At 27.9% G+C, this 19517-nt stretch overlaps 1 protein-coding gene across 4 annotated transcripts in view; it reads right to left on the reverse strand.

Annotated features, from left to right (window-relative positions):
- Positions 1 to 1295: 1295 nt before the first annotated feature.
- The window catches only part of LOC142317589 (T-complex protein 1 subunit beta-like), a 119337-nt gene continuing 101115 nt past the window's right edge, over positions 1296 to 19517 (reverse strand). For 2 of the 4 annotated variants that reach the window (XM_075354174.1, XM_075354158.1), the window contains exons 4-5: positions 8403 to 8502; positions 1296 to 3483 (exon numbers count right to left, since the gene is read on the reverse strand). In XM_075354174.1, coding sequence (XP_075210289.1) covers positions 8497 to 8502 — 6 coding nt within the window. In that variant the 3' untranslated portion in view covers positions 1296 to 3483; positions 8403 to 8496. The remainder of the gene's footprint in view (positions 3484 to 8402; positions 8503 to 19517) is intronic. The other 2 variants (XM_075354153.1, XM_075354162.1) reach the window with 2 other exon arrangements.

A 19517-nucleotide genomic window follows, 5' to 3' on the forward strand; every position in this document is an offset into this window, starting at 1 on the left:
GTGAATTACCTTGGGATGAATGCCATCTCTCAAAGATAAAGTAAATAAGTACTGCAGAAAATACTTTAATTGAAAAGTTCAAAACAAAAAATGGTGGAAATATTTGGAAGAGGCCTATATCATGAATATTATGACTGAAGAAAGAAAGAGGTCCTTCTAAACAATCATAATTAATTAAGTTTTATTGGATTATAAAATGAAAAAAAAATTAATAAAAAATGTGTTCTATTGTAGAAACAAGATTATTTAGATTACTTCAATGATTATAGATTACTGAACATTAGTAACAGTTCTTAATTTTTTGTGGAAATTTCTTCTGAATAAGAATAAGTTGATGAAATTTTACCAGTAGTTCACACAAACACTAAAAAAAAATTCTATTCACAAGGGATTCATGACTATAATTTGAACGTATACTCTCTCACTGCTCCAAAAAATTCAGAGGGATTGCACGAAATGTCAGGCTGTTTATACAGTAACTAAACCACACCTTTATTAGAAAATTTTAAATATAGAATAAGGTGTTTTACTAAGATTCCATGAATATTTAATATTATTTATAAATAAATAATTAGATGATAATCATCTCACTATTTGACCGTGAAAAAAGTAATTTTTACCATTAAGAAAGTAAAAACCACTTCTTTTTAAATAAGACATTAAATGTTTATTTATCACATAACAATAACCTCTGCACCCCTGGTACAGAACATAGTTATATATACTACATATGATTGTATCTTTTTAAAGATCTTGTTTCAAAGAATTTAATTTTTTGGGTAAAGGATTGTACTGTATATATAAAAGCAAAGTACATTTTTTCTAAGATAAGATTTGTTAATGAATTTTAATTAGATTGATAAAACCACATTTTTTTACTAAGAATAAAAATGCAATGAAAACTTCATTTTTTATAATTTTCATAATACTTATTTAATTATGAAAATATATATCGATATCAAATAATCTGTACATGTAAATAAAAGTGTCTTTTTGCAAATAATATAATAAACCTGTTTAAAAAAAATATTTTATTAATTCGTTTATAAAATTATCATGATCATTTTTTAATTTAATAATTATAATAATAAATTAAAAGCTATAGAACAATCAGTATCATTTATTTTATTTTTCCATATAATTTTAACAACTTCTAATTCTACATCTTGATATACTGTATATTTATATGTATATATGATATATTATACTATAAAAATGTGCTACACAATACTTTATTAAATTCAATAACTGAATTATTAATAATTCAAAAACATGTACAGTATAATTATGACAATTTATTAAAAAATATTTACCTATAATTATTTATTAATATCTGCTGATGTAAATTTCATCATCAATTATTATTTAAATTACTTAATAAATAAACAATTATAATAAATAACAATTCAGAAAATAATAATAAAAAAAAGGTTAGTGTTCACAAAAAAAATCCCAGTTTAGTTAGTGATAATTTTTTCATTCATAACAAAATAATATTACAACATATTAAACTATCAGATAAAGATATCAAAAATAAATAAATAAACAAGTAGATTTAAACATATGTAATTTTGAATAAAGTTCACAAATTCACTAGAACAAATATCTGGAACAGTTTAAGCAAAAATGAATTCTTTAATGGCAATGGGGGTTGTATACATGCACATAACTAACCCATTTGTGGAAGAGAATGGTGTAGAGCAAAAGCTAGGATGGATTACTGGAGTGAAATTCATTTTTGAAAGAAAATGACTTTTAATTAAATAGATATACTAAAAAAACTGATGACTGTATTCTTTCCGTGGTCAAACACACAGCCAGCCAGGTATATCAAAAGCAATAGATGGCTTTATTAGAAAATTATTATAAAGATGAGTAAATCTTTCATTGTATAAAGTTAAGTGTACTTTTTTTTAAAGGGATGTTTCTAAAAAGCTTAGGAGTAAAAATGTATTAAATGTCCAATATACGCATAATTTATCCAGAAATTAAAATCTAAATTCTATCAAATAAACAGAAAAAAGTTACTAAACTAACACATAAGCATCAAAGAAATAGAAATATAGATTTAAACACAGTACCTGGAATGGTTATAATCATTAAAAACCTAATGATGATAAAAACAATAGAGAAGAAGAAAGGACCCTACCAGAAACAATGAATGAAGATAACACCTGGCTTGGGCTATACAGCACCGCGTACAACGAACACAGATTTCTTTTGGACTTGTTAAAATAAATTAAATTATAAAATTCTAAGAATACATCTCTAAGATAACATTATGATTGTGGATTTCAAACTTTTTTTATCAGACAGAAAAACATTCATTTCAAACTCAATGTAAAATTGGGTCAGGTTCTAAATTAAAAATTGATTTCCAAAGATATATTTTCATTAGCTAACCAGAATTAATGAAGAAATTTTCAATATTTAGAAAATTATACACAATAATCATGTTTATAACAAAAAAACATTAATGAAGTACCTTTGGAAAAAATTGCAACAAAACAATACAGAATCGTTTTCTTTTCCAGCAACGAACAACACCTTTTCATGTTTATTACAGCACATTTAATCCAGTAGTTATAAGTGAACAAACAAATTGTTAAAATGTATACAATTTACTCTGGCTCAATGCTATATAATTTTTTCATACTTCCAAAAAATATAAATCCAACTTGTAAGTTGGATTTAATGAACTAACCAACTAACTACAGCGGTAGATCACCTTCTACATTAATACTGAAAAAAATTGTCGTTTTAATATCATTATTACTTAAGTAGAATGAATTTTCAGAGTAAATTCAATCATCAGATACAGTATTTCACATATTAAGTGTGCATCATGAAATTGATTGCTTAATAAAATTAAACAACCAGAGTATTACTATTTTAGTACCTTTGCAACAATACAGTCAGTATTTATTATAAATAAGCGGCAAGTAATCCAGTATAATGAAATTTATTATCTTTTTCTGTTAATTTACATAAAACACACCTCTTATAGCCTATAAATTTATTAATCTGTGAGTATTGTTAAAACTGTAAAACAATTTTTTTTAAATTATTTTACTTTGTGCATTACTTTTTTAAAAAAATTACAAATTGTTCTTTGTACTACCTAGGACAGTTTAAGTTTTGGTAAGGTGCATAGTTAAGTTAAATATTTTTTTTTTTGAGCTCACATATTTTCTAAAAATGTTGATTCAAATGACTTTACATGATTCAAAACTATTGACTTATATCAGTAAATGTCCTTGCATCAGTAATTATCTATTACACATGTATAAAATAAATGAATAAGAAATAGAAAAAATATATACAACAGGAAGAAGCATCAATAATAAGTGTCACAACAAGATTACCTTTGAAGCATCACCATATGGAAAGAAATTTCCATAAATTTTTTTAAATTCTTCAACACTAAGATGTCCACTTGGACAATCCTTCAAGAAACCTTTGTACCATCCTGTATTTCAGCATCTAAAATAAAAATAAATTAATAACAACATTTGTTTTGATAGCTAATTGATCCACTCTTTTATGACCTACAAATATATGTAGAAATATATGAAATGTATTTTTCCTAATGGATTACCAATCAAAAGAATGAGGCTGCAATATATGTTTTTAAAGAAATTCATTTCCTCTACAGTATGCTAGAATCCAACAACAAGCATCTGAAGTGATTCCAGCTTTTTGTACGGTTGAGTATACTACTGTATACTGATCAGCATACTGTATACTGTACACTTCAGCATGCCTTCAATATTCCTTTTAGCAGTTGGTGTTAATCATGAACAATTAGGCATTTTAGGGGTCACTAAAAATGTGTAATTTTTCTTAAAATGCAAAGACTGGTATAATAACATTTGGTAACATTATAAATACATGGATTAAGTTGTACAAATAAATTTTATGTTGACAGTCATAATTTCTAAGGTAAAATTCTGGGAAGAAATCAGCAAAGAATATCTTCAAATCACCAATATGTCATTTTCAAATTAAAACAGGTCTGGCACATGGAGATGGATTGTCTCCCATCCTATTCAATCTAGTTTTAAATAAAGACATGAAAACCTTCTGGAAAAAAATTAAAAAAGCATTAAAATTGGACCAAAAATCAAAATCTAAAAATCAGCAGCCTTGCTTTTGCAGATGAACTAGCACTTCTCCCAAAATCAGAAGATGGGAGTTTCCAAAATTAACAACCTGCTAATTCAACAGAAAAAGTAAGCTTGCAAATTTCCTTCTCAAAAACAAAAATCATGTCAAACCTAAAAAATGTATGCCAAAAAATCAATAAAGAAAGTACGGAAAAATTAATGTAACAACTCAATTTAATATTCAGGAAAGTAAGTAAGCAGTAAAAAAGAGTCGCACAAAGCTGTCTGGATCCTGAAATCCAAAATAGAAAAATTGTTATTTACTAACAATCGAAGATACCTAAAAAATAAACAAAAAACAACCTTTCTATAAATGTAAAATTCAGGTGTTACAATACTATAGTCAGACCAGTGATCTTGCTTGGAATTGAAACAGCAAATCTGGCTGCCCGTAAGAACGTTTTCTCAAAATCAAAACAAAAATACAAAGAAGAGTCTATAATTCCAGAAAAGCAGAAGAAGGGTACACATTAAAAATCAAATAATAACATTTATAAAACCCAAGATTTGAAAAATGCAATTACAAGTCATATTCATAAAGTAATGGCCATCAGCTTATATTTAAATATTAGCGGGTCTGAACACACTTACAAGTATGCAGGGCCATCTATCGGCTATTTACAAAGCCACTGTAGTTGTTATTTTGATTCAGTAATCATTTGCCTGCCGGTGAATGCAGATCGCAATGTTCGCGACAATTGTTTCTCCCGCCAGTTGTGAAGTGAGTGCTGCGATTCAATTTTTGTATACAAAAGGATCTTCAGCTGCGAAAATTCATTGGGAGTTGTGCCTAGTGTAAGGATCTACATTAATGAGTGAAGAATAGGTTAAACAATAGTGTTGAGACTTTAAAAATGGCTGCACAAATGTGCATGATGAAGAGCGGAGTGGCAGGCCCATTATTCAGATCGATGAAATCATTGAACAAGTGAATTAAAAACTGCAATGTGATCGGCGACTGATGAATCTCGGCATGTTGGACACATCTCTACCTACACAACAGTCACAGAAAAGCTCAGATATCACAAATTGTGTGGCAGATAGGAACTGAAAATGCTCACTGACCAACACAAGAGCAAAGAATGTGCAGTGGACGAGTGTTTTTGGACCGCTATAGAAAAGATGGCGATAATTCATTTTCCCACACTGTTACAGGCAACCAGACATGGATATCCTATACCAACACAGAATCTAAACAACAGTCAATGTAGTGGCGCCATTCATGTTCCCCAAAACCAAAAAAGTTGGTGTCAAAAAATGTTGTTACTGTTTTCTGGGACGAAAAGGGCATCATTTTTGACACCCTGGATTCTGAATGTGTGCTGCAAAACACTCATCAAACTGAGATGTACGACCCAAAATCAACGACGCAGAAACTATCATCCAGCATAATCCTCCTTCACGACAACACGCATCCTCATACCACTGCCTTAACCAAGAAGATTTGAGATTTTCATTGGGAACTTTCTGACCATCCTGCATATAGTTCCAACCTTGCACCTAGCAACTACTTCTTCTTCTTCTTGCATTTGAAAAAGTGGCTTGGTGACCAACAGTTTGAAAACGACAAGGAACTCAAGACTTCCGTTGTCAATTTGTTGAATTTCCAGGTGGCAAACTTCTATGCAGAGGGGTTAAAGAAACTGGTGCAGCGTTATGAAAAGTGCTTAGAACTGAATGGTGATTATGTGGAAAAGTGAAGTAGATGTGTAGTAAACTAAAACTGTAAGTAAAAACGTTTTCTAACGAGTAAATTTTTTTAATGACCAAACACTTCTTACTTTATGAATATGCCTTGTATAATTCGTCAGACAAATGAATCCAAAAAGGCTAAATAAACAACATTTTGAAAAATTTTTGAAAATAAGATGCTAAGTAGGATACATAAAGCAGAAAAGCAGATGAAAGAAAAGATTAAAAGAGAGAGGGCTACTTGAATTTTAAAAAATTAACATACAATACAGCGGTTCTTGTTTGAAGTAAAAGCACCACAGAAAATGGACAAAGAAGAGAATGGGTGCTTCGAAGAATATGGAAAAGAAAAAAAAATTATACTGGCATGGTCCCCAGTAGGCCACTTCAAAATAAAAAAATATCCAAAAATTTTACTTTGCTGCTACTTTTATCATAAGTATGATTAACAATGGTAAAACTACCTCAGAAACACAATCTATAAATTATTCTAGATTTGTTTGACAACAGATGTTAAAGGAGTTTTAAAATAGTATTTAATTGGACTCTTAACACCACAATTCGCCATTATTTTTTTTTTTCAATATAAATAAATAAAAAGTGTAGGGAATTGTAACGAAAATTGTAAAGAAAATGGCTTCTACAGTTCCGGGTCTCATTGTCTGGTTTGTAACAGTTCTAATTTACATTCAATAACAGTAGGTTTTTCACGCTCGTACTACTCAAATTCCTAATTTCTTCTGACTACTTGTTGCTTATTTTAGCTTCGCTTCTATGACTTATCTGATTTGTCCTCGGCCAAATTTTAAATATACATATAATTAATTAAGTTGATTATAATTAACATAAACACATATAAAAAAAATTGTATTTACACATTATTTGTTAATTATACAAGTGAGCAAATATCTAACATAAAAACTACAAAACAAAATAGCTATTCTAGTACCTATTTTCGATCAATATAAAAGGCAGCTTCTTATAACAATACCAGTGCCACTTGTAAACATAGAAGGACTATATCACAATACTCAAAGAGATAGCCCCCAAATTTATGTTAGCGAATGTTAATTCCCACCTACAAGAAGAGATAAGGATGAAGAAATTGAAATATTCACTTCAATTGCTGAACAGTGTTTTAGTAATTCTAGAGTTTAATGAAGTTCTTAAAATTATTGCTAAAAAATAAGTAAATGCAGGAAGTAAACATTAAAAGAAAACCAAAAACTCAGCTTTAATCAAGAGGTCTCTTAAATTTCAGGACACAAAATTTCACATGACAATACGCCTGTGGACATAACAATTTTCATGGGAGTAAATCTACAATGATTTATTAAGTTTAAACTGATATAAAAACTGCAACTATAATAAAAAAAATTTGCTAGTCAAATGTACAGAGCATCTTGGCAATAGGTACTTGGTTTTTTTTTGTGGTATTCACAATGAGACTTCATCTAAAAGAAAACCCTGATAAGTGCATATAATTTCAGTGTGTGTAGTTTAATTCCATAATTACTTGCACATAAATGATAACCCTCATGTAACTTGACTTCAGATTTTAAAAAATCTGATGTGGATACCACATGACTTACTTGTACGCCAAAAAATAAAACAGTACATAAAATTTTATTTCATTAACAGCTTCTGATATTTTTTCATATTTTTTTTTTATTGTTATTATTGAATTATTATTTATTGTAATTTTTTTGTGCAATCAGAGGTTAATAATTATTAATAAATCAATATATTTAAATTAAAAAAAAGGAGATGAAGTCCGATTCGAACTGATGTGCCTTCTCCATATAAGATTCAAATATTTCATTAGGCTAGAGCTCTCGAACCAATGAAAATAAGTACCACTTATGATACATCGTTGAAAAGCTCTCAATGAGGTTACTACTGCAGTTAAGTAAAAGTAAAAAAAAACAAAATGTTTTTGGATTTTGGGCTTTTTGGACCAGTATTGCAATGAAGAGGGGAGGTGCAGAACTAGATGTTACAAGAGTCCTAAATCCAAAATTTCAACATTCTATGACTAATCCATTTTGAGTTACGCAAGATACATATGTTCAGACGTCACGCTGAAACTAGTCAAAATGGATTAAGGGATGGTCAAAATGAATATTTCTGTTGAAATCTGAAATTTTTCATGATTACAATACTTCCTTGTACTTAAGCTTTTGTTTAAGTATTAATCAAGTGATTGAGGTCTTGTTCACAAAAGAGTTTATTTTTATCAATTGATTCTTAAAACAGCAAAAAAAAATATATAGTTAACCAAATCCTGATCTACGACACTAACAATTATATCAACAAATAAATAAAAATTTCTTTACCTATAAGGTAATGTTTGTTTCATGTGATTATGAAGGGACTAATTAAACATTTTCCAAATAAAAAAAGTCATGTAATTTGGTTTGGGGATTTTTGCCATGTAACAAAGACAATATACAGAGAAATGACATCAGCAATCAAATAGAATTTATAACACAAAATAAAAAAAAATCATTACAGTACCAACCATTACCATATTAAAATACTAACCAGAAAACTCTGTATTCTGCCTAAGATCCTCCAATACTTCTGGCTTAAGTTTGCTGTTCTGTTTTCCCATTGTCTGCTATATACAATTCTTTATCTATAACTGAAATGAAAAACAAAGCAAGTAATGAAGAGATGATACAGCTAGTATAATTTCATGTATGGAGCATATTTTATTTATTTTTAAGTACTAATACATTAATTTAACAATGTTTGATTACTCACCATTATATGTTAATACTTGCTTTAGTTTATTAACAGAATTATTTCCACTTTCTTTGTCTCCACTTTTCATTTTACATCCATAACACTAATCTGTTACCACTACAGTCATAATAATGTTTGATTAAATTGTGAAATATATATATAATATATTCCTTTTTAAAAAAATTACCTTTAAAAATAATTAATGTTTTCAAATAATCTGCAATATAATTAATAAAGGAATAAAAATAAAGAATATATAAATGATCTGTAAATATAATTGTCATTTTTATAATTTCATAGGGACTCCTTATTAGCAGACAGCTTCACAAGTACACAAAAATTTCCACAAGAGGTGTTTTGCACTCAATAAAAATTCTGATCTTGTAACATGCAGATTAAGTTTGTGATAATAAATAACAGTTTTGGAAAAAATAAAATCTAAAAGTTAATAAGCTAATAAAAATAAATGAGTGCTGCCCATTAAGTCTTTATTTCTTAGTCTTATTCAACACCATATATACAGAAGAAACCCAGTTTACATTTTTGGACAATTTCATCTGGGCACTCTACAATGAATTTAAAATCAATTTAAGGAAGGGTGTCTTTCATGGTCATAAGAAACTTCTCCAAGTCATTCATAGAGAAAAGGGAGAGAATAGATCTGTACATTCATAGTTCCAGACCTCAAACAATGGAGTCGAACAAAATAAATCGTTTGAAAAAACTAGACAGAAATAAGGAAGACTTAGTAGGTTTAACTGTTAAAAAATTTGAAGGAAATAACTTTCCAGATATAACCAATAACCGAGTTAGATTATATTTTGGAAGTGAATAATAATATATATATCTATAAAGCAAAAAATAAAAGAAGCAAAAAAGAATTACTAGTCCCAATTTACCAAGAGTATTAATTATGAGCACCAGAGTTAATATATCCAAAACTGAAGAATTCCTACCTGAAATGACTAAAAGAAAAGGCTAATTCCTACACAGATGACACAAAACTATGTTTGTTTTGATATCATTTAAAAAAAAAATTAAATTTTAGACAGCAGTAAAAAGCAATTAGATATAAGTTGGACTTAAATGTAATTTCTTAATTTTTTCTTCATGAATAATATGCTGACAGATTATACAAAAACTATAAAAAATGAAAAACTATTATTTGAATTCAAGTCATTGTTATGTAGGTCCAAAATTAATGGAGGAATTAATATATGAAATTAATACCACCAGTAACATAATTTAAAAAAAAAATAGTTTTTAATTGAAAAATATTTTTATTACTAAAAGAATTTGTTTCCCTCCTCAATACTCAATAGGTTTAACCCTAAAAGATTCTGCTGTATTCAGATATAGTATCACAAGGAGATATATAAAATTACAATCCACTGAGATTATAATGCCTGACCAAGATGTTAAACTTCAGCACTGGAATTTGTCTGCTATTGGGCCACACAGTTCTGAGTTAATCCTACAGAAAATGAACTCTTGGTGATTTACAGGCTTCTCTATCTATTGTAAATACATTAACCACAAACATACATCCAATTGTAAACGTACAGATGAATTTTTCTTAGAATGGATACAGAGTAGGTAGACAGAGAAAGTAAATAAATAGATTAATAAATGTATTAGAGGTAAATACGAGGGTTATTTTTTTTTCAAGGTCCGAACGGTCACGAAATTAAAACCACAGTGAAAATAAAAATTTTTTTTATTTGTAACAAGCACTTTGATAGTTACGCTATTTCTCTACATAGTCGCCACTCCGATTTAGAAATTTGTCGTAGCGTGGTACCAACTTTCCAATATCCTCGTTATAGAACGGAGCCGCCTGTGTTTTCAGCCATTTTTCTACGCTGGTCTGCAGCTCGATGTCTGTGCCAAAAATGTTGTCCTCCTAGCCAGCATTTTACGTGAGCAAAGAGGTGGAAATCAGATGGAGCCAAGTCTGAGCTGTATGGTGGGTGAACAAACACTTCCCAATGAAAATGCTGCAGGAGCTTCTTTATTACAGCTGCAGTGTGCGGCCGAGCATTGTCATGGAGAAAGACAATGCATGATGACAACATTCCTCTCCACTTATTCTGAATTGCCCTTCGTAGACGTTGAAGAGTCACGCAGTATGAGAGTGCTGTGATGGTCGTGCCACATTCCATGAATTCCACCAAGAGAACTCCATTCCGGTCCCAGAACACAGTAGCCACACACTTTCTATTGGAGAAGACTTCTTTGGTTTACTGGAAGAATGAGAATGCATCCACTGTTTACATTGTTCTTTTGTTTCTTCATTTTTAAATGGACCCATGTTTCGTCCCCTGTGGCAATTTTGTTCAGAAAATCTTCTCCTTCATTGTGGTAGCGCTGGATAAACGTTAGGAAGGCGTCCCTTCTCATTGTTTTGTGATGGTTGGACAGCATCTTGGCAACCCATCTCGCATACAGTTTGCAGTACTGAAGTCTCTCACTCACAATGGTGTAGAAAGCTGACCTTGAAATTTCAGGAAATGAATCACTCAATACAGAAATTGTGAACCGACGATTTTCTCGAATTGCCTCATCCACTCGCTCAACGAGATTATTGGTTGACACTCCCTTCCTTCCCTGACCGTCTGCATCTTGAACATCTATACGTCCTGCTTTAAAGTTCCTGCACCATTGTTGTACTTTGCTGTCACTCATTGAAGTTTCACCGTACACATTACTTATTCGTCTATGAATTTCAGCCGCATTACACCCCTCAGCCTGAAGAAATCAAATTACCACAGGCACTTCACACTTGGCGGAAGATGCTATTGTTGTAGACATGTTTACAAGCTAGCTGCGTGTTCAGAACTAAACGAAGTGAAGTGGCGTGATTGAAGACCATACTAGAGACGCTGTGCAACACATAAGCGCAAAGGTTCATCCGATTTTTGTGCGGGTTTTTATTTTGTGATCGATCAGACGTTGAAAAAAAATAACCCTCGTATCATGACAGGTATATCTTTTTTAAAAAAAATGTGTCTAAATCATTACTGATCAGTAAATATCACCTGCACCTAAAAATTTTGAACCATCACTTATTTTCAATCATTATTTACAGATTAAAATAAAACTACTAATATTTTACATGAAACTAACAATTAAAATTAGTTCAGTACATATGTCAATTATGAAAAAAGGAATCTTTGTATATGGCAATGATTAAATAATTATAAAACAGCAAATTCCATCACTTCAATCATTGAATAAATGTATCAGAAACACTACTAAATCAAATTGGAAAATATCAATTCATTTACACAATATAGTACAAGAAATTTTCATATTTGTCAATTTTTTTTATATTACTGAATCATATGTTTTTGGTAACAGATAATAAAACTGGCAACGACATGTATTGCGATGAGTTTAAAATACTTTTTAGAATGAATTATCAAAAAATGATTAAAGACTGTAAAGAAAAAAATCACTTGAGTGATCGAGATATGGAAAATGAAGAAAATGTATAGAAAAAATTCATCTTAATCTAATGAATGTTAAAAAGTGCTTGGAATGAGCCGACACCTTCAACAATTAAACAGGTTAAAAGAATCAGTATTTTATTTAAAAGTAAAAACAAGAAAATAACTGAAGCTTCAGTTTCATAATAATAAAATAATTCTACAAAATACTATTGACTGTACCCATTAAGTTTGACATATCTAGAGACTGATATATTCCTAAAGTTTTAAATAAATAAATCCAAAATAGGATAATAATGATGAACAACAAATTGCAATATCAGCGTAAATTTGAAGGAAATTCATATTATTTACTTTTGTTACGTAGCAACTTACATAGAATTGGTATAGAGTTAAAAGGAGGAAAATCAAAAATGTTTATTAATTTTTAATAATCAGAATATTACAGTGTTAATCTTTGAAATAACCATGTTCAAATCTTACGCACAATTTAAAAAATTGTTAGCTATTAAAAAGTAACAAAAATTATACTGTGTTGATTACTGAATCCATATTTGTATGGTACAGATGATTGATTACTCAGGAAAAACTAAGTTAAAATTAATAATAAATATTGTTTTATACAATCTAAGGTTTTTGTACGTTAGGTGAGATGAGATAAAGTTAATCTCATAAATGAGATAGCTATTATCAAAAATAACAAGATTACAAAGTAATATGAGGAACAAAGTGGTTTCTGTTCCGACTGGCTTCTTTACTGAGTCTCACACACTACTTCAAATCAATAGGTCAAACCCGCAAAATGCAGATTACCTTTAACCCTAAAAGTCAAATCTACTCTCTGTTCAATTTTATTCTCATAGAGAAAGGAACTCTTATAGAGATTAGTACCTCTTATAATATAAATGTTTCACTATGTCAGTCAAAAAAAAGATGAACTGTGATATATTGTTTAAAGCAGCAACAAATGTACCTGTTTCTGTAGTAAAAATGTATTTTATGTATTTACTAGTAATAATAAACCAGTATTAGTTAATTGGACATTAGTGCATTCTAAGAAAAATACATCTGCAAATATGTATGTTATGATGTGTGCAATACAAAAAGTGGAACGAAAATTAAAAATAAAAACTCCCAAATCTAATATTGTAAAGAAAAAGTGGTAATTAATATAAATACTTAACAAGAAAATATGAATACATGTATAAACATTTTCTTTTTTTTAAATTAAAACTTTATTTACACATCACTTTATTTAATTTAATAAAAATTTAATAATTTTTAAAAAATATAAATTATACTAAATCATAATTATGGTAACATTAATTCAATTTTTTTTCAAGTATCAAACATCCACACACCAATAAAAGTTATCATTAATTTTATATATATATATATATAATGAAAATCCTGTTAAGTTTTTTTTATGACAAAAGTATTATTGAATAAAAACTGTGTTTACATGTGACTTTGTTTATCATTAAATTATTTAAACACTAAATTTAACTACAATTACTTTAAACATCATTAACCAAATAATTAAATGTTGATTTATTTCCAAAAATAATCTGTGTAAAAAAAAATTATAATAAAGAATATTTATCATAATTACTTTTTATAAAGATATAATTCACAGTAATATCTGCCCTTAACAGAAACTTTTGCAAGAATAGAAAATTTACATTAAACAGAATTTGTTACTTTGTAAGAAACATTCTTTTAGAATGTACTTCTGTATCAGGCACTGTTACTTCTCTACTGTACTAAGTTTATGACATTATAAAGTATCAAAAAGTTGTATCCGATTTGTTAATTTTGTCCATTATATAATATTTTGAAGTTTATAACATATAGCATAGAAAAGAAATTTAATACATAAATTTCAAAACTTACTTATCGATTGCATTTTACAAAGTTTTCCAAACATCCCATAAAACTAGTAACATCAAAACAAATATCATTTGGAAATATTTAATGGCTGATAAAGATTGGAATATAGTTCTGAAAAGAACTTCCCACTGGTAAACATGACTCTGAAAGTCAATCATAATAAATCTATTCAATTAAAAATTTAATAATATGACTTTTAATGATGAGTAAGACAAAACAAAGAATTATCATGTAGCACATACGTTACATCACACTGAAAATATGGAGATTTATGCTGTGCACCACATGTAGTCAATACTTCTTTTACCTGACAATTAGATCCATATTCTTAAATAACTATTAATTAGAATGTGTTATCAGTGAACAAAAAGAAATTAATATTATTATTTACATAACAATTTATGAAAAATAATGATCAAACATTGAAACAAGTAGATTTTTTAATCTAACATAATAGTAAATAATTTATTAAGACTAAAACAGAAATGGTGTCTGCAAATAGTAACTGTTTACATATTCATTGAACTCAAACAATACTAACTACATTAAAAAACAGTTTTCTAAAATTACACTTATTACTTATAAACCCCCTCACGTCAAATATGAGATCTAGTGCAGAAAAATAAATTCTGTTAAGGACAGCTTTTACAACTATTACTGTAATTGTTTTAGTAAATATAATTTATTTTATTTTTTAAGATAAGTTTTTATTACATTTTATTAGGCCATTATTTATTATTTTAATTTCATTTTAAATGGAATAATTTAAAGAGATGAATGGACACTGTAGTAAAAGAATCAGAAGAACTGAATTGAATTTTAAACATTGAAATCTTATTTTAAATTTGAAATATATGATACATATTGATTTTTATTACTTGTTTACAATTAATAAAAATAATAAATAAATAAAAATGTATTACAAAAAATTACTTAAAAATACAACATCCAACACAAATAGTAATAATTAAATTTGTTATAATAAAGATGACAACAACAATAATAATAAAATAATACATTTCATTTTAAAGAGAAGTAAATTACAACAATTAATTAAAATGATCAATTTTATTATTACTGTACAATATGTATGTATTATAATATATATTTTTTCAGGAAAGGATAAAAATACAAAAAGTATCAGTAATGAGTGCTGCAGAATTCATAAATACTTCTATAATAATAATAATAATAATAATAATAATAATCCACAAAACTCTCAGTGCAGTTTTAAATATTAAACAATAAAAATTAATAAATTAAAATAAACAATCATAATACTAAATTTCAGTTAAAAGTACTTTTAATACAATATAATAAATTCAGAACTTGACCACAGAAATCGCTAATTATTTTTATAATGGTATAACCCTTAATCAGCTGCTATACATCTAATGTCAATATGGTCTAATATTCATCAAGTGAATAGATTTAGCAATATAAACTGGAACAGTTTTAACTTTATAATAAAATTCACAGCTTATTTCTTACCAAGCTATGTTTTATCCTTAGTTTAATTAGTCAACAACAATTAATATGTATACTGTTTAAAATATTTTATTTTTCCAATCATTATGTTATACATGAAAACTCATCATTATTCCAAAAATACTTCTTGTAGATGATCTGGAACTATTTATAAAACAAGAATAGTTTGTATAGAATGTTTTGCTCATAGTTAAATGGATATCTCTAGATTAAGTGTATCACAATCTAACAGACTGTATGTCTATTGAATTTTTTTTTAAGATTAGCAGAATTATAACAGAACTGAAACATTTTAAACGTTTGTAGTCTGTGGATCAATTTTTAACTCAAAACTCGAAAAAAACATTACTATAAAGAAATCTTTTCCGCAATATTTTGGATATCACAATGATAGTTTCCTAAAAAATAAAAGAGAATTTGTGAAGAAGGATTAAAATGCAAAAAGCAAACTGGTTCTTATAGATTACTTAATACATGTGATCTCGCTTATGTTAAATAATACCACATATGCAATCATACTTTGATAGATGGCTGCATGCCATACTTGTTACTGACCAATAATCACAGTGATCAGAGCTATATAATTCTTTAGTGAATTTACAACTTTGCACTGTGCATCTTTCCTTTTATCGAACAACTATAATGAAAAAATATAATTAAACTATATTATCTATGTTTTGTCAACTCCAGATAAAAAAGTTTATCAAGCCATCATATTATACATAGGTGGACTAATTTTTGTTAAAAAAAAAAAACAAAAATAGAGGTTACCAAATTCTCTCTAGAAATGTGAAATTCTCTACGATATTTTGGAACAAGAATATTGGTAACACAATCCAAAATTATTTAAGCTCATATGATTAGTTTACATGAGGAATTAATCAAAATTTTATCTAATTATAGAAATTAATCAGATAGTAGGGTATGAGTAGGAAGGGAGATGACTCATAATCCAATCATAGTGCAAGAGGAACTGATGTTAGAATCGGATCAATCGCATTTTAGTTCAACATCAATGAAGTTATGTATGTATTAATTACATCTTGATATGTTTAGAATATTAACATTTTCAAAAAAATGATCCTAACTGATAAGGACTCGGTTCAAGACTGCAACATTGCATTAAAATAGTTATGTTTTTAGCTATACTAAGGTATCGAAGTCAATCTCAGAAAATGAAATAAATGACATATTTTACTTAAAATAATTTGTCTCATAATGTTCCTATGATACTACCAAAATCTGCAAACATGACATAAAATAAATTATGTAATAATAATAATTATTATTTACTGAAAATATATTTATAATTTCAAGTTATCTTTCTTACAAAAAACTGCCGGCAAAAGTTTAAAACCTTAATTTAAAACATCTGATGAATTAAAAAATATAAAATTACAAACAAAGGAATGACTAAAATCTCTGCAGCAGCTATTCAGAATATTTACTTAAATAATAAATCATGATTTCTGGTTAAAATACTTATATTTAACTATTTAAATATTTTTATTTCCAGTATGTGGGTACATGCAATTAGCCCAACAGGAGGTTTAACCTATTTAGTGACTAGAAAGGTGTCCTTGGTCAGGATTAATAGGATGTGGCCAGTTTTTTCTCCCTCAGAAGCATAATATACTAACTAATAGTCCATATGTTCACCATGCTCTGAACAACAAGCACAGGTTAATAATCAGAGGGTATTTTCATAGCAAAAATTAAATACTCTGTTAGCAATTATATAAAAATCTATTAAAATGAAATAAGCAAAAGCTCTGAAAAAGATTATATATAAAAAGTAATTTCTGACTTATACTCATAATTATAAGAGCAAGTACATAACAGTTATAACAAATTAGAATGTAAAATACAAGACGTCAATAAAAATTAAAATCCTTAATTTGTCAGGGAACTCTCATTAAAAAGCTACAAAACTAATCTCCTGGTATCTGTGATAAACTCTTAAGAAAAAAATAAATTCCTATACATAAGTAATGCATCAAAATACACTTTCTAGTGGAAACCCAACAGAGAATTTATTTAGAAACAAATAGTGAATATTTGTATTGCCTGAAAATTCATCTTATAATAACTATAATAACAATTCTGGAAGAAGAAAATTACCCACTTAAGTAAATACACAATCAAATTTTTGACAGTATTTAATAATTTTCCTGGAAAGAATGAAAATCAGTTAATAATTTCTCTGATAAAGTATTCATCATACAATAGGCATTAAGTTTTTTTAATAAAAAATTGATGAACCTCTGCTAAGTAGATGCAAGTGAAACAATGAATTTCAGATCTTGCGTGGATAAAAATTATATAAGAACTGAAATAAAACAAAATACTGAAATTTGTAACTAAAATTACAAAAGAGAAAGTTAGGAAGCTGTTTTGAAAACTGTATAAACTTTAAATAAAGTTAACAAGCCTTCTCTGAAATATTGCAATTTATTTATCTTTTTGAGTTTCTGTAGGAAATCCTGGAAAAATATTTAATTAAGATCAGATTTTGAGAATAATAAAGGGGCTGAATTGGCTACTGACTCGACGAATCATACTAGGATAATGAAAATTTGAGCAACAGAACTATCTTCTGATATTCACCACCATCTCTCTTTTTCATTTTACAACCAAATAACCCATCAAAATCATAATTGTTCCTTTCATTCTATTCACATCAACAAAACTCAACAGATCTGGGTTATAAATAATTCCTGAAATACATCAATTATAAGATCAATCATACAACTCAGGAAAACATTACATTTATTTATTTTTTTCTACACCAAAGTAGGCATTTCTACCACTTTATTCCTACAGCCCAATATACAGACGCCATATTAACACGGCTCTTGCCAGTTACCATATGTAAAGTTGCTGGACATAAAAATATATGATCCACTATCATTTCTTCTTCACTGCATAGGACGCATTGTGAAGTCTCAGCCACTACTCCTATTCTTAATCAGATATTAATTGCATCACGTTTATATGCAATTAATATTTCATCATTACAATTACTAGAAGAGACTAAGACCAAGTTTCAGGCATTATAAAATATTTTTATATAACCATAATTTTTATTTTAAAAATGATTAATGTTAATGTTTAATGATTATTAAGCAAACTACTTTTTAGACATTTTTTTTATAAGAATCTATAATTATTCTAATAAAATAATTATTTTATTAAATGTTTCCATTAAAATTACAAATAGGAATTACATTTAATAAACACATTTTAATATTTATTAATGTGATTGAGCAAGTTCTGAACTATATGCATAATCTGGTTTTATAAATATTTTTTATACAAGAAGCGTTAAAAAGTTAACTTAATTTTTTATTAAAAAATAAAGTAATGAAGAGAATTTAATTTTTCAATTAGTAAAACAAATAATTTCTAGTGTTTGTTTAACTGTCAATTATCATTATTATTTTTGGGTAAATTAAGAGATAGATAGAAAGAAAGAAAGAAAGAAAGAAAGAGAGAGAGAGAGAGAGAGAGAGAGAGAGAGAGAGAGAGAGAGAGAGAGAGAGTTCATCAAGGAAAATTCTTTAGTGGTAAATTAAAATCTAATAAGTTCAAACAAAAGATAAAAATAAACCTTCTACAAATGGGGTTATCTATATCTATTAGGCTATACAGTACAGCACAATAGAAAGTAGACCTACTGTCTTCTTAGTGTGAACGATACTTAGGTGTACTTATATGACCAATAAGTGGATATACAACCGTTCTTAGAATCAGATACAAAAAAAAAATAAAGAACATTTTTAAAAATGAGGAGTAATAATAAAAAAAATATAACTGTGTTTGCAATCAAAATGAATTTATATAATATTACTTGCTCAAAAAGACATTTTAAAAATGTATTTCTAATGTAAAGACAGCTACCATACCATATTAAAAACCTGTAAAAGGCAGACAGACACAATACAAATTCTAGATCATGAAAATATCTGCATACGTACTGATGTATTTAAACTGCTATGAAGTATATTTTGGTCAGGTAATTAGTCTACTTCTGCAAGAATTTTGAGTTGAAAGCATTAAAAGCCTTAAAAATACCCTGATTTTT

The sequence above is a fragment of the Lycorma delicatula genome, chromosome 1, assembly GCF_047948215.1.
Source record: "Lycorma delicatula isolate Av1 chromosome 1, ASM4794821v1, whole genome shotgun sequence".
Classification (NCBI taxonomy): Eukaryota; Metazoa; Arthropoda; class Insecta; order Hemiptera; family Fulgoridae; genus Lycorma; species Lycorma delicatula.